The following is a 23,019-nucleotide window of genomic DNA, read 5'->3' on the forward strand; positions in this document are numbered from 1 at the left end:
AATTTCTATTATGTTTCAGGAAATGTGAAAGTAGTCAAGTCTTCGTTAAAGATCACCATACACATTGCATAGACACCTGTCGTTCTACTACTATGTGTGGTGACGTAGTCGTCCCTGAAGAACATCTTGATGTAAGAAATAACTTAATTACTTTTTCTAACGAAATTATTAATAATATAAATAATATTTATAGTACTCAAAATATGAACGAAAAATGTATTTCTGCGCTTTTTGTGATTTGATATATTTTTTTTAATTTCTTCATAATTAAATTCTCCATGAATTTATTTAACTCACAATTTCATTACTAATTTGAAAGAAATTAGTATTTGAAGGCGTTCTTTGGTCACTAATTAAAAATTTGAAATTGAAATTCAAATTGTAGACTGAAAATAAAATCTAAAATGACAGTGTAGGAACTTTCAAATTTCCAAATTCCTAAATTTCTAAAATCCAAGTTCCTAAATTTCGAAACTCCCATTTCCATATTCTCAAAATTTCCAAATCTATTAACATTAGAATTCCCAAATTCTTAAATTCTCAAATTTCCCTAATTTCTATATTCTCAAAATTCCCTAATTTTCATATTCTTAAACTCCCAAATTCTTAAATTTCTAAGATTTCCAATGTACTAACTCCTAAATCCCCATATTCTCAAATTTCCAGATTCCCAAAATTACCAAATATCCGAATTCTCAAGTTCCCTAATCTCCCAATTCTTGAATATTCAAATTCCCAAATTCCCCAACCCCAAAATGTCCACATTCTCAAATTTCCAAAATTCTCAGAATCCAAATTCCTAAATTCTCAAACTTACAATTTCTCAAGTTCTAAAATTCTCAAATTCCCAATCTCGAATATTCCTTATTTCTTCAACCTCACTTTCATAAAAAGTTTACTTCACCAATTCTGAGGCTGTGCAATTATGCAATCAGTAAAGCCCATTACTTCCGCAACTCATCTTGTGTGACGCTTACATTAAAACCTGAAACTAAAACATGCAATATATCCGTATAATTATATAGGTTTGCAGAACATGTAATGCAACAGGACACAACTGTGGAATTGCGGAGGGCAGTAAAGCCGGCCCAGGAATAGATGGCGCTGATTTTGTTTTTTATGTATCTGCAATGCAAACAGCAAGATGTAACAAAGGATTAACCGTAGCTTATGCAGCGCATTGTCAGCAAGAAGCAGCATTAGATCGGTAAACTAATCACCCACTTATTCTCCATTTCACTTGAAGCAAATAATAATTCTGTTCTTTAACCTTGCGATTCTAAACATTTATAATTCAATCGCGGTCTAAAATGTATACTAATTTCGAAGTGCTGTAACGCTAATTTTTGCAAATTATATGAGCATAGGATTTTGTCAAACAATAGGTTACACAGATCATTTAGAATAAAAAGAAAGTTATCTAACTATTTCCTTTAATTATGATCATACATATATAAAATGTATTGTATTAAAGGACGAATACAAAGAATATTTTTATGTTAAAATATTTCTTCAGGGGTTTCAAGTTCGCTGATATTTTTTTTCTGACAAGAAGTTTTTGTACTTAATTTTTATTTCGGAAATCAGATATTATACGAAATATTATGCTATGCTATACATTTCTGAGTGCATTTTACTGCACCGTAATCTATAATATGATAAGCGGAAAATTATATGCTTACATAAAAGAAATTATTAGTGACAACCAATGACAATTTAAAATCCCTCGACAACTTAGCACAAAAATATTTTTCACATGTCGTTCAAGTTGTACACAAAATGTTTGTTGTATATTAAGTAATTGTAGTATATTGTATACAATGGAAAGAAATATTTAAGTATGTATTAGATGTAAACAAAATTGAATTGTGTACAAAATGCGTAATGTAAAAATTCTATTTAAGACAATTTTATTTTTATAAATTTAGATTTGAATAAAATAATAATATTAAATTGAAAAATATTAAACAGAAAAGTGATTATAAAAAGATCATTTTTTATTTGAATCTTGTAAAAAATCGATTTTTTTGTTTAAAATATTTGAGAAACAAATTCGATATTTTCTAGACCAATTGCGGGACACGCCAATTTGTGTCCTAAGGGTATAACCACGAAACCACAAGAACTGGAAACTCTGCTAAGTACCGTAAAACACGAGATATTGCATGCCTTGGGATTTTCTGCAAGTCTGTACGCTTTCTACCGAGATGAAAACGGTGAACCCAGAACACCAAGGAGAAGTGATACAGGAAAACCGTTGTTGAACGAAAAGTGAGTAAACATTTTTCGTTGTTTTTAATTTAACCTTTAACTACTGCAAATATTAAAACTTGCATAAATATTATGCAGAATCTGACATAAATAATCATTATCGCGTCATTACATAAATATATACAAATTATGTCGAATAAACATCAATAATTGCATTTCCTCCCAAACTACAAATTAACAGTAAACAATTACATTTTTCAACTCGACAATTGTGTTTAAAACAATATATTATTAATAATGAACCATTCTGAAAATTTGGACATTCGTTGACCAATTTAGTTTAATAAAGATTAATCCTTAATTGATAATAAAAAAAATCATGGCTTCATGTTCAAAATATGAGAAAACTTATACTTCTCAAGTTTTCACGATGTTAATAATAATAATTATGATTATTCAAAAACAGTTCTTGACTCCCAAATGTTTTGCCCAAGTGACCAATACTATTCAAGTATTTATAATTTAAAAAATTTTTTTAATTAATAATATTTTGTGGCGTACAGATTTTGTATTGACACTTAAAATTCAGTATATCAAAATCTCAACGTTCCAAATTTCGAAAATTCCAAAATCTGAAAATTCAATTCCAAAATTTATAAAAGCTAAACGTAGATTCTTGAAAATTGACAAAACAAAAGAAAAAATAACTTTTAATATTTTTTAAATAAAACTTCTCTGTTAATAAGGAAATGTAACGTTTGGTATTTGTTACGTGCAGATTACAAACGCATCAATGGAGTGAAAATACTATTAAAACCGTAATCCGACCGCATTGGCAAGTACATGATGGTTATATAGAAAGGTCTATGCAAATAGTAGTTACTCCCAAGGTTCGCGCCGAAGTTCGAGCTCACTTCAATTGCCCGGAATTAGAGGGTGCAGAGTTGGAAGATCAGGGAGAAGATGGTACGGCACTGACACATTGGGAAAAACGAGTATTTGAAGTAAGTCGTCATTTCACAACATTCGTATGTACCGAACGGATAAATCGTTTTTTTAACTTCATTTATAAATTATTAATTAACCCTTCCTAAATTAGAAATCTTCAAATAATTATCATACAGATGAACGAATCAAAGTTTCAAAAATTATTTAAAATAAAATATAACAAATGAAAAATTAAAACATTTCTAGTAATTGTCACGAATATATTTGTATAATATTAACAAAGTATTTCACTTACAAGTTTTATTATCTAATTAGGTATGACTCAACAAATGTGAACTACATTAAATATACTTCCCCCATTTTGTTAGTAAAAAATAATTTTTTTGACGAAAGTGATAGTTGCGAGACTACGACTAACATTTATAAACGTTAAAAACGTTCTATCAAAATAATTTTGCTTACATTGTAAAATATATACGAAATATAAATTTTATTTTAGAATGAAGCAATGACAGGGACTCATACTCAAAATCCAGTTTATTCGAGAATAACACTCGCCCTCATGGAAGATACAGGATGGTATAGCGCAAATTATTCAATGGCTCAAGAACTAGGATGGGGTAAAAATCTTGGTTGCGATTTTGCAATGAAATCGTGTAAGGAGTGGATATCTTCAAAATCATCTAGATTGTCGTATGTATCTTTAACAAAAGTGGAATTTAGAGATCCTATCCTCAGTAACTTTGACCTTCAAATATTATTAAGATCATTCTCATAAATAACCTTCAAGAAGATTTAACCCTTACTTGTTGTTTGTTAAGTTATTGACAAAAATATTATAATTATTATCTGCTCTTAATGTACACATACAATGATCTTGATTTTTACATATGTTGTGAAGCTCCATATGTTGTCATCAGTCATTTTTTATTAAGAAATTATAAAAGAAGAGGAAACTATGGTAGCTATATTGTAGTGGAACATCTTATACTATTAAAGATAAAGTATAGATATAATAGATTAGATTGTTTAAATAGAAATACACCTATGATATAGTGGTAATATAGTGGTGGAATATCCCACATTAAATTATATTTTTATGTAATATATTACATATGCATATTGCTACAAAATATATTCCTATGATATAGTGGTTTCATATGTGTAGGTCAAGGTCATTGGATATGGGACAATAATTTAAATTTAATTTTATACTCTATACTTTTTCATTCCTATAATCTTACATCAATTTTAATCAAAACACCATTGAAATAAGAACAAGTGAAAGGAGTCTGAATGTACATATAATATTAATTGAGCATGTTCAAAATTGTATAAATAAAAAGTACACTGAAGCATTGCCAAACCAAAAATTCCTTACAAATAATATTAAAATAAGATATTACATTATGTCAATTTTTCAAAACTTCTTTTATAAAACATTATGTGTATAACATTGCTAATGAAATAATTATTGTTCACAGAGGAAAGTCTATTCATCCATTCTGTAATAAAGTAAAGCAAGATCCATTACAAACAGAATGTACCGATGATCGAAGTTCGGTAGCACTCTGCAATTTAATTAGATATCCAGAACCATTACCAAAAATGTATCAGGTACAACATTACACGTTTTATTTTGAAATTAATTAAGATATACTTTTAAATGTTAGTTCCTATTCCAAAACTACTATCTATATATTCTGTATTTACTTAAGTTGCTTAATTGTTTTTTTTGCTAAAATTGCAAAATTTTATAATAAAAAATTAAAAAGTTAAAATAACTAAGGCCTAAGCAATAAAACTACAAAGACTACTTTTTGTTTATCAAAATTTTAGTTATTGATAAAATATATCCAAATGTATTGCTTATTAAAGTTGTGATTAATAGTAATTTTCATTCGTGTTTACTAACATTGACTGTTGTATAAATATTCCTCTTATAAATAAAAAACACTTTCACTTTCCAAAAATGGCACTTACAGCCTCATTTATTTCTACTTTTTAACTGATCACAAATTGCATGTGCAATTGTATTTTATATATTTTAATAACTTAATAATGGCAATTTATTCTGAAATAATTCTATTCTTGTAGAATTTCGATTCGATTCCTCACATACCAGCTGGAGAAGAACAATACTATGGAGGCTCTGTATCTCTTGCAGATTATTGTCCATACATTCTAGAATTTACATGGAGAGCTCGAAATATAGTAGTCAGAGGATCTCATTGTTTATATGAAGAAAACAATCCTCGTAAGTAGTTATCTTGCCAATAATTGTGAACATTTATTTATTACAGTTTGATTAAAATATAGTAACACCAACTATTATAATTAATTGAAACTTTCTTTCAGTTCAATCCTATTCTTCATGTGCTAAATGCATTTTTTACAGAGAATAGCAAATTAGTTAATTCAGTAATTCCTTTCTTCTAGAATTATTAATAACTGTTCATTTTTCTTGTTTAAATAAAAGAAAAGTGTCTTAATGTTAATTAAACTCAAATATTTTCTTATTATTTTCTTTGCTAGATGCGGACAAAAATTTTGCGTTAGAAAAATATGGTCCACATTCAAGATGCTTTGATCATACAGACCAAATGTGGGAGGAAAGAACCTGTAAGCAAGCTCGACAGTGGAGACATTGGGGTTCTGGCTGTTATCAATATAAATGTGAAGCTGGAAGACTACATATTATGGTTAGTGTTTTGAATTAAATACACTATTGAATATTATATAGTAGATAAGTAATTAAATAATTTAATACTTCCCCCCTAGAATGTACAAAATAAGAGTATATTTATACATATTTCAGGTTGCGAATTACACTTATACTTGTTACCATGCTGGTCAAGAAATTGCTGTTCGAATAATACAAAATGGTTGGCTCCATAAAGGTGCTCTAATCTGTCCCCCATGTCGAGATATTTGCGAGGTGAGAATAACTTCCTATATTTTTAGTACGTTCAATATACACAAATGCCAGTAAATCTTAAGTTGTAAGTTTTTCTTATTAATTCACATAATCATGCACACTTTGGACAAAAAATATTCACGTTTTTTGACTTTTTTTTAGGAGGAACTAAAAGAAAAGCACGAACATTGCAAGCCAGGAGATGAACACCCACCTGCAACCTACTATCATAGAGACAATTTATATTGCTCATCTGCAGGAATATTTGAAAACTGGACAATGTTTATCATTGTAATTTGTTTGTTAATTCCTAGATGATACGTTGCCGAATGTAGGTAATAGATTGATTAATATTCAGAATACATAAATTTATAAATTATGAAATAATTTGTTCCACTGTAAGACAAACTGATGTTCATCGTACTCACGCTTTGGATTTATGTTAAACATATTTGCAAATTATTATGTAATTAGAATAATAAGTTTAACGAGGTATTTGTTAAGTGCCAATAGTAGTAAGTACAGGGTATTTTATCTAAATTGCATATCTAGTGTTATTTCATTCTTATTTTTATTGTTAGTTAGAATGACAAGACAACTTTTATTTTTATTGACTCAGAACCGTTTGAAAAAACAGATTCTTCGATTTTAGAGGAAAAATAATGTAATTACAAAAAGTTTTAAAAATCACATAAGAACTTTAAGTACTGTGAGAAGTTCAAGAGACTGCCTTTGAAAGAAATAAGGTTGTCGTTGGCCGAACATTTTACTATAGCGCTATTTCTGAAAAACAAAATGATGGCTAACGATAGCAGTCCATCTATATTTAGATATGTGTATAGTTGATAATGAAAGGCATTAGCCCTTTGCCTTGTTATAACTTTTAGTGTACGAGCATCTACTGAGCTTTGTACAATATATACTTCCATAGACATATTTAATAAAGGAAACAATAATACATACCTATTATATGATCATTGGCATAACTAATATCTTTGGAAAGAATTAGCCAAATATGTTTCTCTAGCAAGCATTACAATATGATGGAAAAAGAACTAGAAAATTATGGAGCAATATAGTATTTTCTAGAAAAAATGATTTAAGGAAAGCAGGCCCTACCATTCATACACATTAGGCATAAAGCATAAGTTCCAATTGTTATAGCAAATGATGGGGCCTTCTTTTGTCATATTTTTATTATCCCTAGGGAATCCTACCGTACCCTGTATTGTAATTATTTCAATAAATTCTGATAGAAGTTTAATTCACACTGGGCCCTAGGTAGTTATGCCAATGCAATACATCATACAATTCTTTTGGAAAACCTAAAAAGATGAGGGATCAAAGGTCGCACTGATACTGTAAGCCTCAAACAGTGTTTGCTGTAACAAACTATATTGTGAAAGTCTCGAAACTCTAATTATGTAATAATTCTGTACGGCATGAATGAATGAGTGAAAATGATAAAACTATCATAATAGTATCAGATTAATATAAAATAAAATATTATTATTATTATTACTATCATTATTGGTAATAGATTCAGTACTTGTGATAGCAATTGTAATAATAATAGTAATAGCTGAGTATAAAAGATTGATACAAATTTAAAGATAGGCTATGAAAGTTTCTGATTAAGGACTGCAATGTAATAAGTAAAAGAAGGAACATTAAAAACAATTATAATTCAGGAAAAGAGTACGAAGAAATTATCTTCTGTTAAAAGAAAACGATGTGCATACATAATTTAATAGTTAAATTGCTGCAAAAAAAGTAAATTAAATTATAATTAAATATTACATTTATTTTAAATTTAATTATAAAATATGATTGATAGTCATTTTATGATTGCTAATATACATTCCAATTTCCAATGATAACAGATCATTGCTTCGGCAATAAAGTAAATATATTTCAAATAGTAATTATGGACTGTTGAATGTAAACAGCTGATTGAAAGAACATTACAACCATTTCAAAGTTGTGAAAAACCATTTTAAATGAATCCTGTATTTTTTTAATATAAAAATAAAAAATATGTAAACCAATAATTAGAATGATACAAATTTAAGATGAAATATGATAGCTTAAGAAACTATTGTCCAACACTTGAGTTTAGAATTGAAATATCTATATACATAACATGCATATAAATATTGTGCAAATGTAAAAATACATGACTTGGTGTAAAATTTCAATCAAGTGAAGGAAAACAGAAGTAGATCAGAACTTTTTAGAAATTATAATAATAAATTTATTTCTATGTCACACTTCCCAAGACAAATTCAAATAAATTATAAGGTACCCTGTACTTATACTGAACTAATTACACCATATACTTGATTACTATTATGCTTTTTGTAGAGACATTGTGATTTTTCACATCAAAAGTACTATATAGTGTACAGTAACAATGTAAACTGCTAATGAAAGCCACTGAACTAAGTGAAGACAAGTGGTTAAAACATGTACATAAGTGCCAATTATATAATTGCCTATGTATTCCATACCAATTTAGTTGCTATTATATACATATGTTAACATGTTCAACAATTTAGTGGTTCATATCTGTTTCTTAATCTTTGTTATGTAAAATATATATTTCTTTAAGTAACGTATTATGTATTAAATAATTGCCTTATATTCTGATATCTTGTTATTATAATTTTATTTATTTGGCATTTTATCAACATATGCGTTATTGTAACTATTGTGCAGAATTGAAAAGAAATCACTTAAAACAGCACAAGAGCAAAAGGAGTACTTCACTTGTACTATCACTAAGCAGCCAGTCTAACCCACATTCTTTCAAAGTGTCAACTTTTCTACTCTATACAGAATGATTTGCTGCGTTTTAGAAATTTATCTTTCATATCATATGTTTTAATTATAAAGAAATCAAATCATTTGAAATAGGGTTTAATGCGTTTACTACCATCACACATCTGAAAATTTTCTCATTACAGATCATTTCTTTATTTATATAACAATAATAATATGAGTCAAAAATATCCATATTGTCTAAATTTTATGTTAATTTTAAATGTTATGGTAGAATTTTATTTTCATTTGGATACTATACTGCTTTCGAAAATCCTTTTTCAACAAAGAATATGTGTAAACATAAGTTCTAGATGTGTTATGTTAAATTTTATGCACTGCCAACCTCATATTGTTAAAAGTACCCTTTAAAACCTATACAATAGCTCAATTTTCTTTTAAATCAATAATACAAATAAAATTATTATTCGTTATGAAAATTGAAAGTGTTGCATATAGGCATATAAACATATGATACTGGATACGTGTTGAACTATTAATATTTTAAATAATGATTTGTTTCTTGTTAATTTTCAATACGTCTCTCTCTGTTTGTATTTAAATTACATTTTTTCATTGTTTTATAAAATTACTTGCCAAAATGAAACTGTTTTTATATGAGAAGGCATACTTTCTTGTTAATATCCTGTTAGTTTAGAAAAAAATTAATATAAAGTCAATATTGCCTTAACGACTCATGTTATAAGCTGTTAAATACACTGTTATAATAATTATCTTAATATTAAATAATATTTATCTATTATGCTAGAATAGTGCCTAATAGAGTTTAAATTTGAAGACATTGGAATTTCTTTACACACAATGGAGAGACTTAAGTATATAAACCTTATTTAGAAAAATAGCTTTGTGCTATATATTTACTTCCAACTTCAACATTCTGACAATTTTATTAAATTACTAATATGTCCACAAAAATTTTGAATACAAAACTAGTTTTCGATACTATTTTAAAGTAAAGATATACATAACAAAGAGCACTTGAATAATGTTTTAACAGATTAGTAACATAATTTAATTTTAGAATTCTTATATATCCCAAAATACACTTATAAGTTATAATTGAATTTCCGTTTTTATTTAACAGTATATTAGCAGAAAAGTATACCACTATGATATACAAATTGATTTTTAAATAATATTCACAAAACAATGGGAGAAAATTAACTTTTAATATTTGGATTTAACAAATTTAGATACTGCTTCAAGTGGCACTTATTTCAATAAAAATTAACATTTAATTACTGTATTGTTCATTGATGTTTCCTTAATTAAGTAAAAACTGAAATTATACATATAGATTCAACCATCTTAATAAAAAAAATAATATATTTACATAAAAGAATATAATTTTAATCACAAAAACCATTTTGAATAATTTTGTAACTGCAGAACAGAAATTATATACAAATAGAGGTTTATAAGAATGTTACTGATTTCTTTGAGGAATAAATTTTTGTATAAAAAGAAAAGAAAATTTAAGCATACAATGCTTAAATATTACTTGAAAATATTTTTAACAAATATAAAAATATTAAATTACTTAGCTGATGGTATTACAAAAGCCATTATAATAATAATATATGCATATTATATTAGTTATAATTCAATCTAAATTATATACTTATATACTTCTTATTCATATTACTGTATTTAAATTAGTCATTTTTATATTTAATACATTAAACCATATTGTAGAACTGTTGAACAACAAATTCCAAATTTTCTAGCAAACAATGTAATTTTATTTTCACAACTAAATATAAGCACATACCATGTCATATCCAAAAATGTGAATAGAAATATTATAAGTGAACAGCAAGAGAAGCTATCATGTTTTTCAAAATGCTGTGTATTTGATAAAAATATCAGTCAATATAAATAAAATTTATAATAAATAAGTAGTAGAAGATAAGATGTACATAATTAATAAATGCGCATTTAGTAAATAAGAAAGTTTAGAAAAATTTTATGCGAATTATGTTTCTCAAAAAGTTTCTTCTGCATGGTGACGTAAACAATAAGTAGAATAATTTCGTTATCTTTTATTATTCAAGCATTTTACGTAAAACGAATCACTTTCTGGCAATGACCTAAACAATTGTATTCTAACACATATATGATATAGTGCAATGGTTTCCGAATTGTGCCACAGTGTCCTGAGGCAATAATATTCATCATCAGTACAATATTACTATCAAATAAGAGTTTATTTTATAGGGACAACTTTGAGAAATATCATGCCATTTTTAAAAAATGTTTAATCTGGTTTTCAAGTAAAAAATTACTATGTATGTGTAGATTAAAATACATTATATTTATTTATGAAATAGTCAAATATTGGCAGATTCAAAGGTGTCTGTTATATTTCATTAGCAACAAAATTTAAAGTCAATGTCAATAAGTGGTCAGTTTGACATAGAATGGTACTATTATACTTGTTCATTAATCAAATAGAAGATTTTTATGCATTATAATAATTTTTAACATTCTGTTCTAAGAATATTCCATGAAACTGAAAATAATGTAATTAAGGATATGTAAATAATAAATAATTGGACATAAAGAAATTAAAAATAGTATGTGCTGAAAGTGTAATAATTTATGGCCTTAAAATCCTTATAATCTACAGAAAGTTACTATCTTCAAAATAAAATAGAATAAAATAATTTTAGAACTGAATAGAAAATGAGAATTACTATAAATACTATTTCTCTACTATGTACACTACATTTGAAAGTCATCATTTCTCCTACTAAACTATGTTTTATTATTTTATATGTAAAAACTTTTCGTTCAAGTTTTCAAAAATCATTCTTACAGATGTTTTCTATTGAAAAAAGGAGTTGGTTTACAAAATTTGATCAATATTCAATAAAACTACACGAATTATATGTATTTAAGCATACACTTACCTTTATTATTCGCGGCATCATTTTCAGAATATCGTCGATAAGGGAATGATATAAAAATGGTAACAATTTTTTTTCGAGTTGCTAAAAATTGTTCTCGCAGATGTTTCCTTTCTTAAAACTGAGCTTACTTGCAAAATTTGACGTGATTTAGAGCATGATGGTTTTCCGCAGAAAAGCCAAAATTACTAACAGTTACTGACGCAGTTTTGTACCGAAATTGCATCTGTAGGTAAAGAAGAATTCCAGAACTACCATATCAATTGGAACCAATTTCAACACAACCCATAATGTTTGAAATTAAAATTCAAAGTACTGGTAAATATTTGTTATTTGAAACGATAAACAGAATGTGTTTACAATATTTAAAAAAAAATGCGACAGAGAAACGGGTGAGAGTTGAAAAAGAAACATGAATTTCAATGCATAGAATACCAATTTAACGAACGTTTACTTAAAAATTTTAAATAATATTAAAAAGAAGATAGTTTAGGATAACGTGAAGTAACTGTGACACGGGGTAACAGACAACAAATTATATTTAACAAAACAATAACAATAATAATAACAATAACAAATAACAATAATAAATCTGTACAAAACTGTGAACTTGAACTCTAAATGACGGTAAATAAGCGCGATGTGTAAGCTGCAATGGTCAGAACGATTCTGCCGAATTTTCCAACGGCTCTTACAAGGAAGAAAATAACCACATGGCCCTAAAAAGGCAAACAAGGACCTATGCGTAAAAACGTTCGAGCAAGCCTAAGTCTTCAAGGACCTCCAAAACTTTCTACGCGATTTATGGCTTTACTGCCACAATAGTATAATTTATTATTATCTTTTAATATCATATAAAAATGTAATAATGAAATAAAATTTTGTAATACATAAAAATTAATAAAAATGATAAATTTTAATATTTGTAATAATAATTTGTTAAATAAACAATTGAAAAATTAAAAATTTCAATCAAAATTGTCGCTATTACAAATACAGCTATGGATCACGTAATTGCCCGGTATTGGTGAATTACATGATAGCTGATTGGTCCACGGATCACTTATCACTGATAATTTAAAGGTCATAGGTGATCAGTATTGTTCAAGCTACCTGGTATTAGAGCACTGATATGATTGGTTCGCGATTCGCCAATCATTCTTAACTTAATAAGTGTTACAAATGTTCAGTACTGTTCAAGTTGCCGAATTGTTCGGATCGACTGTGACATCTACTACCGGTACGAGTCAAAGTGTCAATTAACCTATTATGTGTTCATCCCAGTGTCACCTAGTCTATTAGTGCAATTGTCTAGTGTGTTTTATCAAGTGTTTTTTAATAAATACGGGGGTGTATTAATACGATTTATGGTGTGGTTCCTCATATGTCAAAGTGCTTACCGGGGTGTTTTAATTTATAATTGTGCATGTGTATACGTATGCATTAGTGTGTTTTATAGTGTTGTTATACAAGTGTTTTATCATTATTTTCGAAATATTTTATCGGGTTTTATGGTATTATTACGTACGTGTTTTTGCAAATTTTTGTGAACGTTTTAATTTATAATTATGCATGTACATGGTATGTCCTGAAAGTAATGTCAGTAAGTCGATTAAAAATCATTTATTGAACTGCTCGTTACAAATGATTAAAAATCTTCAAAATAGGCTCCTTCTGCGTCAATACATCGGCTCCAGCGAGTCTTCCAGCTCTCGAATGCATTGCTGTAGGCCTCCTCCGGAATTTCCTTCAATGTCGCCGTACAAGCTCTTTTGATTCCGTCTACTGTCCCAAAAATCTTGCCTTTCATGGGTGTTTTGACTCGTGGAAACAAAAAAAAGTCGGGGGGAGCTATGACCGGGCTGTACGGGAGCTGGGGAATCGTTGGCACCCCTGCTTTAACCAAGTAGTCGGAGACGATAAAGGCGCTATGGGCCGAAGCGTGGTGCAACATCCAGTTGTCTGCCGATATGGTTCGTGACGATGCCATACACTTGAGTTTTTGGAATATTTAGCATATCGGCCATTAAATGAACACTTAATCGTCGGTCTGAATTCAATAATTCCCTCACTCGTGTCACATTGTCGGCTGTGGTGGTCGTGGATGGTCGTCCGGCACAGTCCTCGTCGTCGACCTCTTCCCAGCCTTTCAAAAAGGCCTTGTGCCACCGAAACACATGTTGATCTGACAGGGCATCTTCTATATAAGCTGACTTGATCATAGCAACCGTTTCCGTCGCGGTCTTTCCAAGTTTCACGCAAAACTTGATCGTAATTCTTTGTTCTAACGAGCACTCCATTTTGACTTGTACAGTGACACAAAACAATTCTCACGGATAGGTTCGTCCTCACTTTCCGGATGCTCGGAGCACCTTCAGCAGCGGAGATCTGTTTAGCTGACTTCCCGTACTACCAATTTTAACCAAAAAAATCGCGGCTCGACGTGAAATCGCGTCACAATAAAGTCAGTGACATTACTTTCAGAACATACCTTGTATATACGAATATATTAATGTCTTTTATAGTGTACAAGTGTTTTACCGTTATTTTTCAAATATTTTATTGGGTTTTGTGGTCTTATTACCTATGTATTTTTACAAATTTTTGTGAACGTTTAGTATGTTTTACGGTGTGGTTACCCACGTGTTCTGTAATTACTATTGATAAACGTTTGCAAATTTATAACCGAATTTTGAAAATCTTCGAAAGATACCCTGCACCCTGGGTAAGGGCGCGGGGTTATGCCGTATTCTTACTGGCTAATACCCCCACGGTGGTCCTTCCCCGACACATGAGGGGGGGCCCCAGGAACTCTCGAAGAACACGACTGGGGCTAGTTATTGTACTCCTGCATGTTAATCAGAATGCAAAAGCGATAAACACAGTTAATTAATCATTGTGTTCCTTTTATGATTACAGGAGGTTACACCAACTTCACGGACAAACCACCAAATCCAAATTTGATGAAAGCAGTCAATCAATCAATCAATGAATCAATCAGCCAAGCAGTCAATCAACCAAGCAACCAATCAATGAGATGAGCAACTTCTCAGATGCTTTACCGGTAAAACAATCGCAGTGATGCAAGTCAGCGATTGGTGAGTCGCATGCTTTACGATTCCTCCGGTTCCCATCATGTCGTAGGACGAATGGTCCGAAACGGCACGGGAACTGGTTGTATTTTTATATTTGAGCGAGCTTAGTGACCACGATTGTGTAAAATTCGTACAAACTGTTTATTATATTTATTAGGTTAGGTCAGGGTTTTCTTGTACATCGCGTTTTAACTTAACTTCTTTACGAATCAAGTTAAAATTAATTCACAGAAGTCGGATGACACTCCGATTTCGTGCTGGTTTAATTATAGTCACTTTCAATTTTTACTCAATTCAATTCAATTCTTCAATTATCGCGAACTTTTTTTAAATCCACTGTATGTACAAGAAAGTTTCGCGAAAAACAGATTTTGATATCAAAGATAATTATGAATGTTCTTGATCATTTAGTAAATTTACTTTGACATTAAAAATCTGTTGAGAATGAAACAATCGATACTTAGATTTTTGCAAAGTATTCTCCATTGTCTTTTCTGAAAATTTAGTCAATTTTTGTTGGAAGACACTTTATTAGTATATTTTTAATCGTGTTTTTTAGCTCAGGATTTTCAGCACACATGAAGAAAACTGGCAGGGCAAAATATATGTGGCCGTGTTCATTTTTATGCTCTATATTCATGCGCGAGCTTAGATGCTACTCGCATGAGTTAGGGCAGGTGGACATGGTTTAGTTTTAAGATGTTTTGGCGATCGACAAATTGACAGTGAATTATCGATACAAATTATTATTTTCGGTTCATCTCTGTCTCGTGGTTCACGTAAGCCACTATGTGACTACCCTTTGACTCATGGTAGGCGCGAGGGTTCATTTGGCAAAAAATTCTTAAACCCCCCCTTCTTTGCAAAAGTTTCTTCTAACTTTCTTTTCTTTTTGTAGAAAGTTCTTTTAACTTTCCTTTCTTTTTGTAGAAAGTTCTTTTAACTTTCTTATTTTTTAGTAGAAAGTTCTTCTAACTTTATTTACTTTTAATAGAAAGTTCTTCTAAATTTCTTCCCTTTGCTTTTTGAAGTCGTCATAGATTATTTGAGTGCAATCTTAGAATGAGAGGTACACGTGCGGCGTTTAGAATAAGTTAAGCGTATGTGTATGGGATCCCATGCAATTAATATTAAGTTAATGTATGTGTGTGTGTATGTGATACAAGTTCTTTGCTGGATTGTGGTAAAGAACTTGTATATGCGAACCTATGAGCTAAGTAGAGTCAGGACTCATTTATCCTTCCGATAAATGAGGTAGTTGCAATTGGCGGGTGGTTGGAATTTGGAGTTAGAGTGGCTTACTGTCGTAGCCACCTCCCCGTGGTGTAACCTGGTAATCGATATCGTTTTTTAAAGATCTTCGAAAGATAATATTTAGAAAGCGATAGCGAGCTAAGCGCTACGATTTACTGTTAAATTATTCCATTTATTCCAAAATTTTCTTTTATGAAAATGTTTTGGACTGAAGATATTGTGCTCCCTAAATGCACCTATCAGAGTTCCAAAAACCGTGCATTAAACCTGCATCGATCAAATAAGTATATAACTTTAGTTTTATACTTAGTACTCTATAACTTAAAAGATTTACAAACCTTATAATAAAATGCGAAACTTCGAAAAACTAGACAGCAGCATATAAGGCGGAAACCCTAATTAGCATAAGAATTGTTTAACCCTTTCGCTTCGAGCGCCGGATATATCCGGCATCCGCGCGGCAACCTGTGTGTACAAGCGCCGGATATATCCGGCATCCACATGATGTGTATACAAGTACCATCTGTGGTCAATGACAAATTCTTCGTTATCGGCAGAACACTACTAATTTCTAAATATTAGTATACTAACTAATTTGTGTTACATTATTAATAATATTAAACGTTCAATTTTAAAGTCTTGTAAATATGTAAATAGCTAAGAATTTGTCAATTGTAATTAGTCTAATGTCTTTAAAGTAACTAATATAATTTTGTTTAACTGTTTTCATATTAAAATGTGAGAAATACGTGCTATATTAAAGCAACAATTGTTTTATTAAGCATAGTAATTATTTAAGACTTAAAAAATGTATATACAAAAACCACGCGCACTGTGCACATTTCTGGCGCGTGCTTCCGTAAGGTGACGACACTTCGGCGGACCGGACTGCCGAAGCGAAAGGGTTAAAATTAATAATGGTGTGGTAAAGTTAAAAAACATTCCGAAGTTAATTAATCTTGTATTCCGCTATAATCTGACGCATATTATAGTGGATTAAGATAATAAAATCAATATGAATAGAATTGAATTGAAAATAAAGTAAATAAATAATAAATAAGTAAATACATTTAAATTGAAACGTATCGCCATCTAGCCGTGAAATATGGAAACTAACGGAACTACAACTTCAAAAACGTGTAGTTCACTCTGTTTGGAGGAGAGATGGTGCCATTTGTTCCATTTCCGTAGAAATTCAATTGATATTGATTTTATTCATCAATATGTAATATATTTACTAGGAGTACTGCTCACAGTGAAGTCTGAGCGAGGCGAAGCGTAACTGACGCTGACCGACTAAATGTTTTTGCAAACTTACTCTCGGTTTATCAAGAAAATATTCATTTTTTAAACAATCAGTGAATGCGCTGCTGACAGCAAGACTAATTATATCAGGATAGCAGCGTTTTCAATTTTCGCAGGTCATTAACCTTATACTTGACATTTCTTCGTCAAACTTATGGGCTACTTCAACCATACTTTCATTATACCCTGTAATGTTTCGAAGATCAAGAGAATAAAATATAGACTCTTCCTATCTTTGCCGATGAGCTTGCACCCGTCGTCTATTAGCTTCGATTCTCTTGGCGATACTTGTTCTCTTCAGACGTGGCATCCTTAGGCTTGCTTTTATGCAATGGTTTTTGGTTAAAAGAGAGTTTTAAGAAAGAATACTTTTATAGTAAATAATCATGTGAAGAAAAAATATTAGCCCCTTTTCTTCCATTGTATTATACCTGAGTATGTCCTCCAAGAGAGCTAACCCGATTAAAAAGTTGTTTGAAACCAGTCTCCTAAGTCGTCTCTAAATTCTCGGAAAAGTATCTCGAATATTGCCTTTAGAACCTATGCTAGGCCAAAAAGATTAACGCGCCATTTCCTTAATTCCTCTGAAGAAAAAGCCGGGATACTAAAGATATTCATCTAACTAATTAAACTGGTCCTTTCGACCTTCTCAGAACCTCAAATAGTCTAATGAGACCTTCACCAAAGGAAAAAGACCAGATTTCTGCTATTTCTAGTGAAAAAACCTCGTTCTAGGCTAAAATTAAGTCTAACTCCTTTAATTTTTATCCGATTTTGCTCAATATTGAATTTAAAGTTGTTTTTATTTAGATCTTGAAATGTGTGAAGTTTCAAGGCTCTATCTATGATGGTTCTCGAGAAAAGTGCATTACATAAGTCGAAGTATAGTCTTCGCTCGGCTTCGCCTCGCTCAGACAATTATATATTTATTAATATTGTTTTTATGTTGTTTATGATGTATTCCGTGGGTCCGAAGATGTAAATTATGTGTTCAGAACAGTGCGCACACTATACTGCATCTCGTTGATAATATAGGGAATGACATAAGAATGGTAACAAACTTTCTTTTAAGTTGTCAACAACTTGTCGTCTCGTCTTCTTTTGTAAAAAATAGCTGTTTTGCAAAATTTGATCGATATCATAACATGATGATTTTTTGAAGTTTTTCGCTCACACACCTACGATTTTTCCCGGGAAGTCAATTGAAGTTTAGTTCCAATGTTAACGATAGGAGGCGCTAAACTCAATCATTTGTTTTGAGAGTTGTGCCGTCATATTGTGTTTTAAACACCCACATATATAAAATATACATACATTTAATCATATTTATTGAAGGGTGAATACATAATTATGACAGTGATGTAAGGAAGTCAAAAGTCAAAAGTCTTATTTGACAAAAATTCATGAAAAAATAAAATTTGCAGGTATTGTTATTAATTTATTATTAAACTACTTGTATGAAGCCTTAGTGTTAGTAGTCATACCAGAAATCAAGAATATGAAACTGAAATATACTAACCGAATACTTAATAGTAAGATACTACTAACAAAAGTTCAAAATTATATAATTTTATGAAAATTTATTTTTATAGGTTGTTAAATTAAAAAATTAATGTATGATAGTGATAGAAACTAACAATAGTTACATATAAACCTGATACTGTAACTACAATTATGGCAGCAATAAGACATACGTTACAAAGAGAGGTGTTTACACCCAGTGATGAGAAGTTACTAAGCATATGTTATGTCAGTAAAGCATACAAAAAGAAAAAAATGAGCTTTTTATGCTTAACTACAACTACAGATACACCTTCATCTTTACTTTTGTATCAAGTTAAGAAAAATGATAAGAATGTGTTTAAGAAAAAGCAATCATGGTCATTAAATGACATTCAAACTGTGGATGGAGTTAAAAATGATTCTATGGATATAGAATTACACATTGACAAAGTGTATAAATGGTCAGCAACAGCAGCACAAGAGCGAAGAACATTTATAAGCAATTTATATACTTATTCTTGTAATTTAGAACAAAGACCCCAATTTAAAAATATTCCAAAAGAATGGCTTATAGATCCTAGTTCACTGAAAGAAAGTGACAGTATTACTTTCACACCAGGTAAATGTTTCTTGTGTGTAATGATTGAAGCTCCATATTTTAATCTAAACAGGATATACATATTATTATTTTCATATATAAAATTAGAAGTGATACATTTTCAGAGCTTCTTACATCACCTATTTCATCAAGTTATCAACCTATTACTGAAAAAGAAGCTATTGATTTGAAACAAATGATGGAAAACTGTGAATATGCAGTGTCTAATGCTGAATTATTTATGGAAAACCTATCTAAGGACCTATCAATTCTTGATGGGGTAAAATTAAATTTTAATATACTAACTATTCTATGAGTCAAATAATCTAAAAAAATATTGTTACATTTTGAAATTACGTACTAATATATTTCAGAAATATGGTTATTAAAATATGTAGAAAATATAGTTTTTCTTAAAGTAGTCTAGTAATTTAATTTTTTGTTTGTAATTAGTGAAAATTAATTTTTAACAATAAATTTAGGAAAATGTCCAATCAGTTTTGGCATCGGAAACACATGTAACTCAACTGATGAATAGCATAGAAGAAGCAATAATAGAAGCATCAATTGTTGAAGCTCGTCTTGCAAATTATGATGAAGCGCTTGGTAGAATTAGAGAAGTTATGGCTCGTGTGGGTCAAAAAAATCAAGCTATTCATACAGCTAACAGTAATGCAAGACTTCTATTAGATCAATTAAATACAGTAATTGTAAGCAATTTTTATATTAGAAATTAAAGTATATAATGTATATAATTTAATTAAAATGTATAACACAAATTTAATTAATTTTATCTTTTCTATACAAAATTTGTAATTTTAATTTTGTAAGTCGCAATTAGATATTTCACCAACACATCAGCATTCTTTAAGTGAGGCTGAACTGCCAGGAGATAAAGAAGAGCTTAGTCAAGCAGGTGCTGCTCTTTTAAAAGCAATAACAGCTCCTTTACCACCAGGACTTGACAAGCTGAGTGCTGTGACTGAACAAAAAAGGCGTCTTGATAAACTTAGAGCAAAATTTTCCATAATTGTTGCCAGGCATCTAAATAACCTCTTCATACATTTGGTATGTATATTTAAATAAACAAATAAAACAAATTTTCATTATAAAACAAATTTTGCTTTATAGGGTAATGATGTTGGAGATGTATCAATGTCAGTGACAGATTTAATTCTTCCAACACATCAAACAGTTCATCATGAACTTGAACCATACACTGAATTGATGCAATTGCTAAAAGCATTAGATAATAAGGCCTTTGTGCAATTAACCAAGGTTTATACAGATACAATGAGTAAGTTGTATAAAAGAGATTTAAAACGATTCTTTGAAGAAGCCAAAAACAAACTTATTTGCAAACGTTTTCCAGGTGGGTGTAATACATATTTTTATTTCTAATTAAAATAAGCTTCATTTTGTTTTTAATGATGAAATATTTTTCCAGCAAACACATCAAAATCTAGTGGCCAGAAAGCAGAAGATTTATTAAACCCAGCACCCATTTGTTTATTAAGTGGCGAAACATGGGCACCTGTAGGAGAAGGGAATCTTTTGGATTCAGTTTTGGATTGTATGCTGTCACAGATGCAACCAGTTTGTCTTGCTGAACAAGCTTTTTGTATTTTATTTTTGCAATTAGATTCTGTTCTTTCCCCATCAAAAGTACGTAAATCATTGATACGGATATATTGCAATAGTTAACAACTAAATATTTATCTGAATATGTTAGAGCAGTGAAATGGAAGAAGCAGATAATATTAGTAATGGAGCTGCAAGTCCTGAATCAGTAACATCTACAGCAAGTAAAAAGTTAGAAAGACAAGTTAATGAAGAAGTACGTGCAACAATGGCAGCTATATTTCCATCATTAGAAACTGAATTAAATAATTTTATTAATTTTCTAGATAAAATTGATAGTTTGTAAGTTTGTTTCATAAAACTTGGTTTTCAACCTATTTTTATTTTATTTTTATACTAATATGCAGTTTAATATTCTAGTTGGTGTATGTACGTACTGGTACGCTTATCACAACATGTTATGTCAGCACAAGATACTGGTTCCTTTTTATCTATGACATTTGCTTCTGCTTTAATTCAAGTTAAAAGAGCATTTGACAAATTTATGCAAGCACAGTTACAATCAATTTTGTGTGATACAAAAGTTAATCGTAGAAATAAATGTGGTATATTGCCATATGTAGAAAATTTCGAACCATTTGCAAGAACGGCAGAAAAAATCTTTAAGAATTCGGATAGAAAAGTTGATCTTGAGAAATGGTATACAAAATTAGTGAGTACGATGTTTGAGGCTATTGTTATTCATAGTAGAGATCATCATAAAACTCCACAAGAAGTTATTAAAATGGGTAAGATTAAAATTCCAGCAATTTTTGTATTGTTTTATTATATGTTTACTTATACTATTTATATAATAGTTGTCAAATTTTAGAAAATTTTCATCATTTATATGATCTTTTATCACAATTGAAAATATCTGTTCTTGATCATGAAAGAAAAGAAGCAAAACAAAAATATCAAGACGCTCTACGTGCGTATGTTACACAATATTTTGGAAGACCTCTGGAAAAGCTTAATGTTCGTTGTTTATATATCTTAACTAGTACAATTAATTTTTAAAGTAGTTACAATATATAATATACTTGTAGCTATTCTTTGAAGGCGTACAAGCCAAAGTTGGTGCTGGAGTTAAAGAATCTGAAGTCAGTTATCAAATGGCTTTTAGTAAGCAAGAACTGAGACGTGTTGTAAAAGAATATCCTGCACGAGAAGTTAAAAAGGGCCTGGAAAATTTGTACAGAAAAGTTGAAAAACATCTGTGCGAGGAGGAAAATTTATTACAAGTAAGTAAAATAGATATTTCTTTGTATATTTTGTTACTAAATACCCCATGGTGTATATTTGTTCATTTCAGGTTGTTTGGCGTGAAATGCAAGGTGAATTTATTGCACAGTATATATACATAGAAGAATTAATTCAAAGATGTTACCCAGATAGTATGGTAACACTTGAATTTACTATTCAGGACATTTTAGAATTTTTCTCGGAAATAGCACGATCTCACTAAGAAATTCATTATTCAAGAACTGTACAGTCAATAAATGCATAATATGTTTAAGTATTTAAAATGAAATGTAATTATAACGATATAATATAATTTCTTCACAATAGAATTATAAATATTTTTGCTTAGTAACATTAAAACATTTATTTGATCTTTAATTTTTCTCCAGTGTTAACGAAAATCATTAAAAAATAAGATTTATTTTGATTACTTAGTTTATTTAATGTAATAATCATACATTTATTAAAAATAGAATCTGAAATTTAACAAAACAGAAATAATACAATAATTTGTCTTCAATAAATTGTATTTTTAAAATCAACATATTTTTCTATTTTGTCTATAGAAAAATA

The 23,019-nt window shown here is 29.7% G+C and overlaps 2 protein-coding genes and 1 long non-coding RNA gene across 6 annotated transcripts in view; all 3 read left to right on the plus strand.

Moving 5' to 3' along the window:
• Positions 1–8,690, plus strand: part of Invadolysin (leishmanolysin-like peptidase, invadolysin) — a 417,041-nt gene extending 408,351 nt beyond the window's left edge. For all 3 annotated transcript variants that reach the window (XM_003706340.3, XM_076535805.1, XM_076535807.1), the window contains 10 exons: positions 20–131; positions 1,026–1,207; positions 2,068–2,271; positions 2,990–3,215; positions 3,659–3,852; positions 4,644–4,776; positions 5,257–5,416; positions 5,695–5,861; positions 5,978–6,097; positions 6,239–8,690. In XM_003706340.3, the coding sequence (XP_003706388.1) occupies positions 20–131; positions 1,026–1,207; positions 2,068–2,271; positions 2,990–3,215; positions 3,659–3,852; positions 4,644–4,776; positions 5,257–5,416; positions 5,695–5,861; positions 5,978–6,097; positions 6,239–6,394 (1,654 nt within the window). In that variant the 3' untranslated portion in view covers positions 6,395–8,690. The remainder of the gene's footprint in view (positions 1–19; positions 132–1,025; positions 1,208–2,067; positions 2,272–2,989; positions 3,216–3,658; positions 3,853–4,643; positions 4,777–5,256; positions 5,417–5,694; positions 5,862–5,977; positions 6,098–6,238) is intronic.
• Positions 8,691–12,931: 4,241 nt separating this feature from the next.
• LOC143265193 (uncharacterized) lies at positions 12,932–18,566 on the plus strand. The gene is made up of 2 exons (XR_013039422.1): positions 12,932–13,066; positions 14,746–18,566. It is a non-coding gene; the product is annotated as an uncharacterized LOC143265193 (long non-coding RNA).
• A 185-nt stretch (positions 18,567–18,751) lies between these two features.
• On the plus strand, positions 18,752–22,824 carry Sec3 (exocyst complex component Sec3). Of its 2 annotated transcripts, XM_003706319.3 has the most exons (12): positions 18,755–18,904; positions 19,073–19,602; positions 19,707–19,861; positions 20,064–20,291; positions 20,413–20,649; positions 20,713–20,953; positions 21,029–21,246; positions 21,314–21,504; positions 21,583–21,950; positions 22,034–22,179; positions 22,251–22,445; positions 22,517–22,824. In XM_003706319.3, the coding sequence occupies exons 2-12, from the start codon at positions 19,155–19,157 to the stop codon at positions 22,667–22,669; spliced, it is 2,580 nt and encodes an 859-aa protein (XP_003706367.1). In that variant the 5' UTR covers positions 18,755–18,904; positions 19,073–19,154; the 3' UTR covers positions 22,670–22,824. The 2 variants fall into 2 exon arrangements, with proteins under 2 accessions (XP_012147806.1, XP_003706367.1); XM_012292416.2 differs by lacking the exons at positions 22,251–22,445; positions 22,517–22,824 and having other exon boundaries at positions 18,752–18,904; positions 22,020–22,157.
• Positions 22,825–23,019: the final 195 nt, after the last annotated feature.

Source organism: Megachile rotundata, chromosome 9, assembly GCF_050947335.1.
Source record: "Megachile rotundata isolate GNS110a chromosome 9, iyMegRotu1, whole genome shotgun sequence".
Lineage (NCBI taxonomy): Eukaryota > Metazoa > Arthropoda > Insecta > Hymenoptera > Megachilidae > Megachile > Megachile rotundata.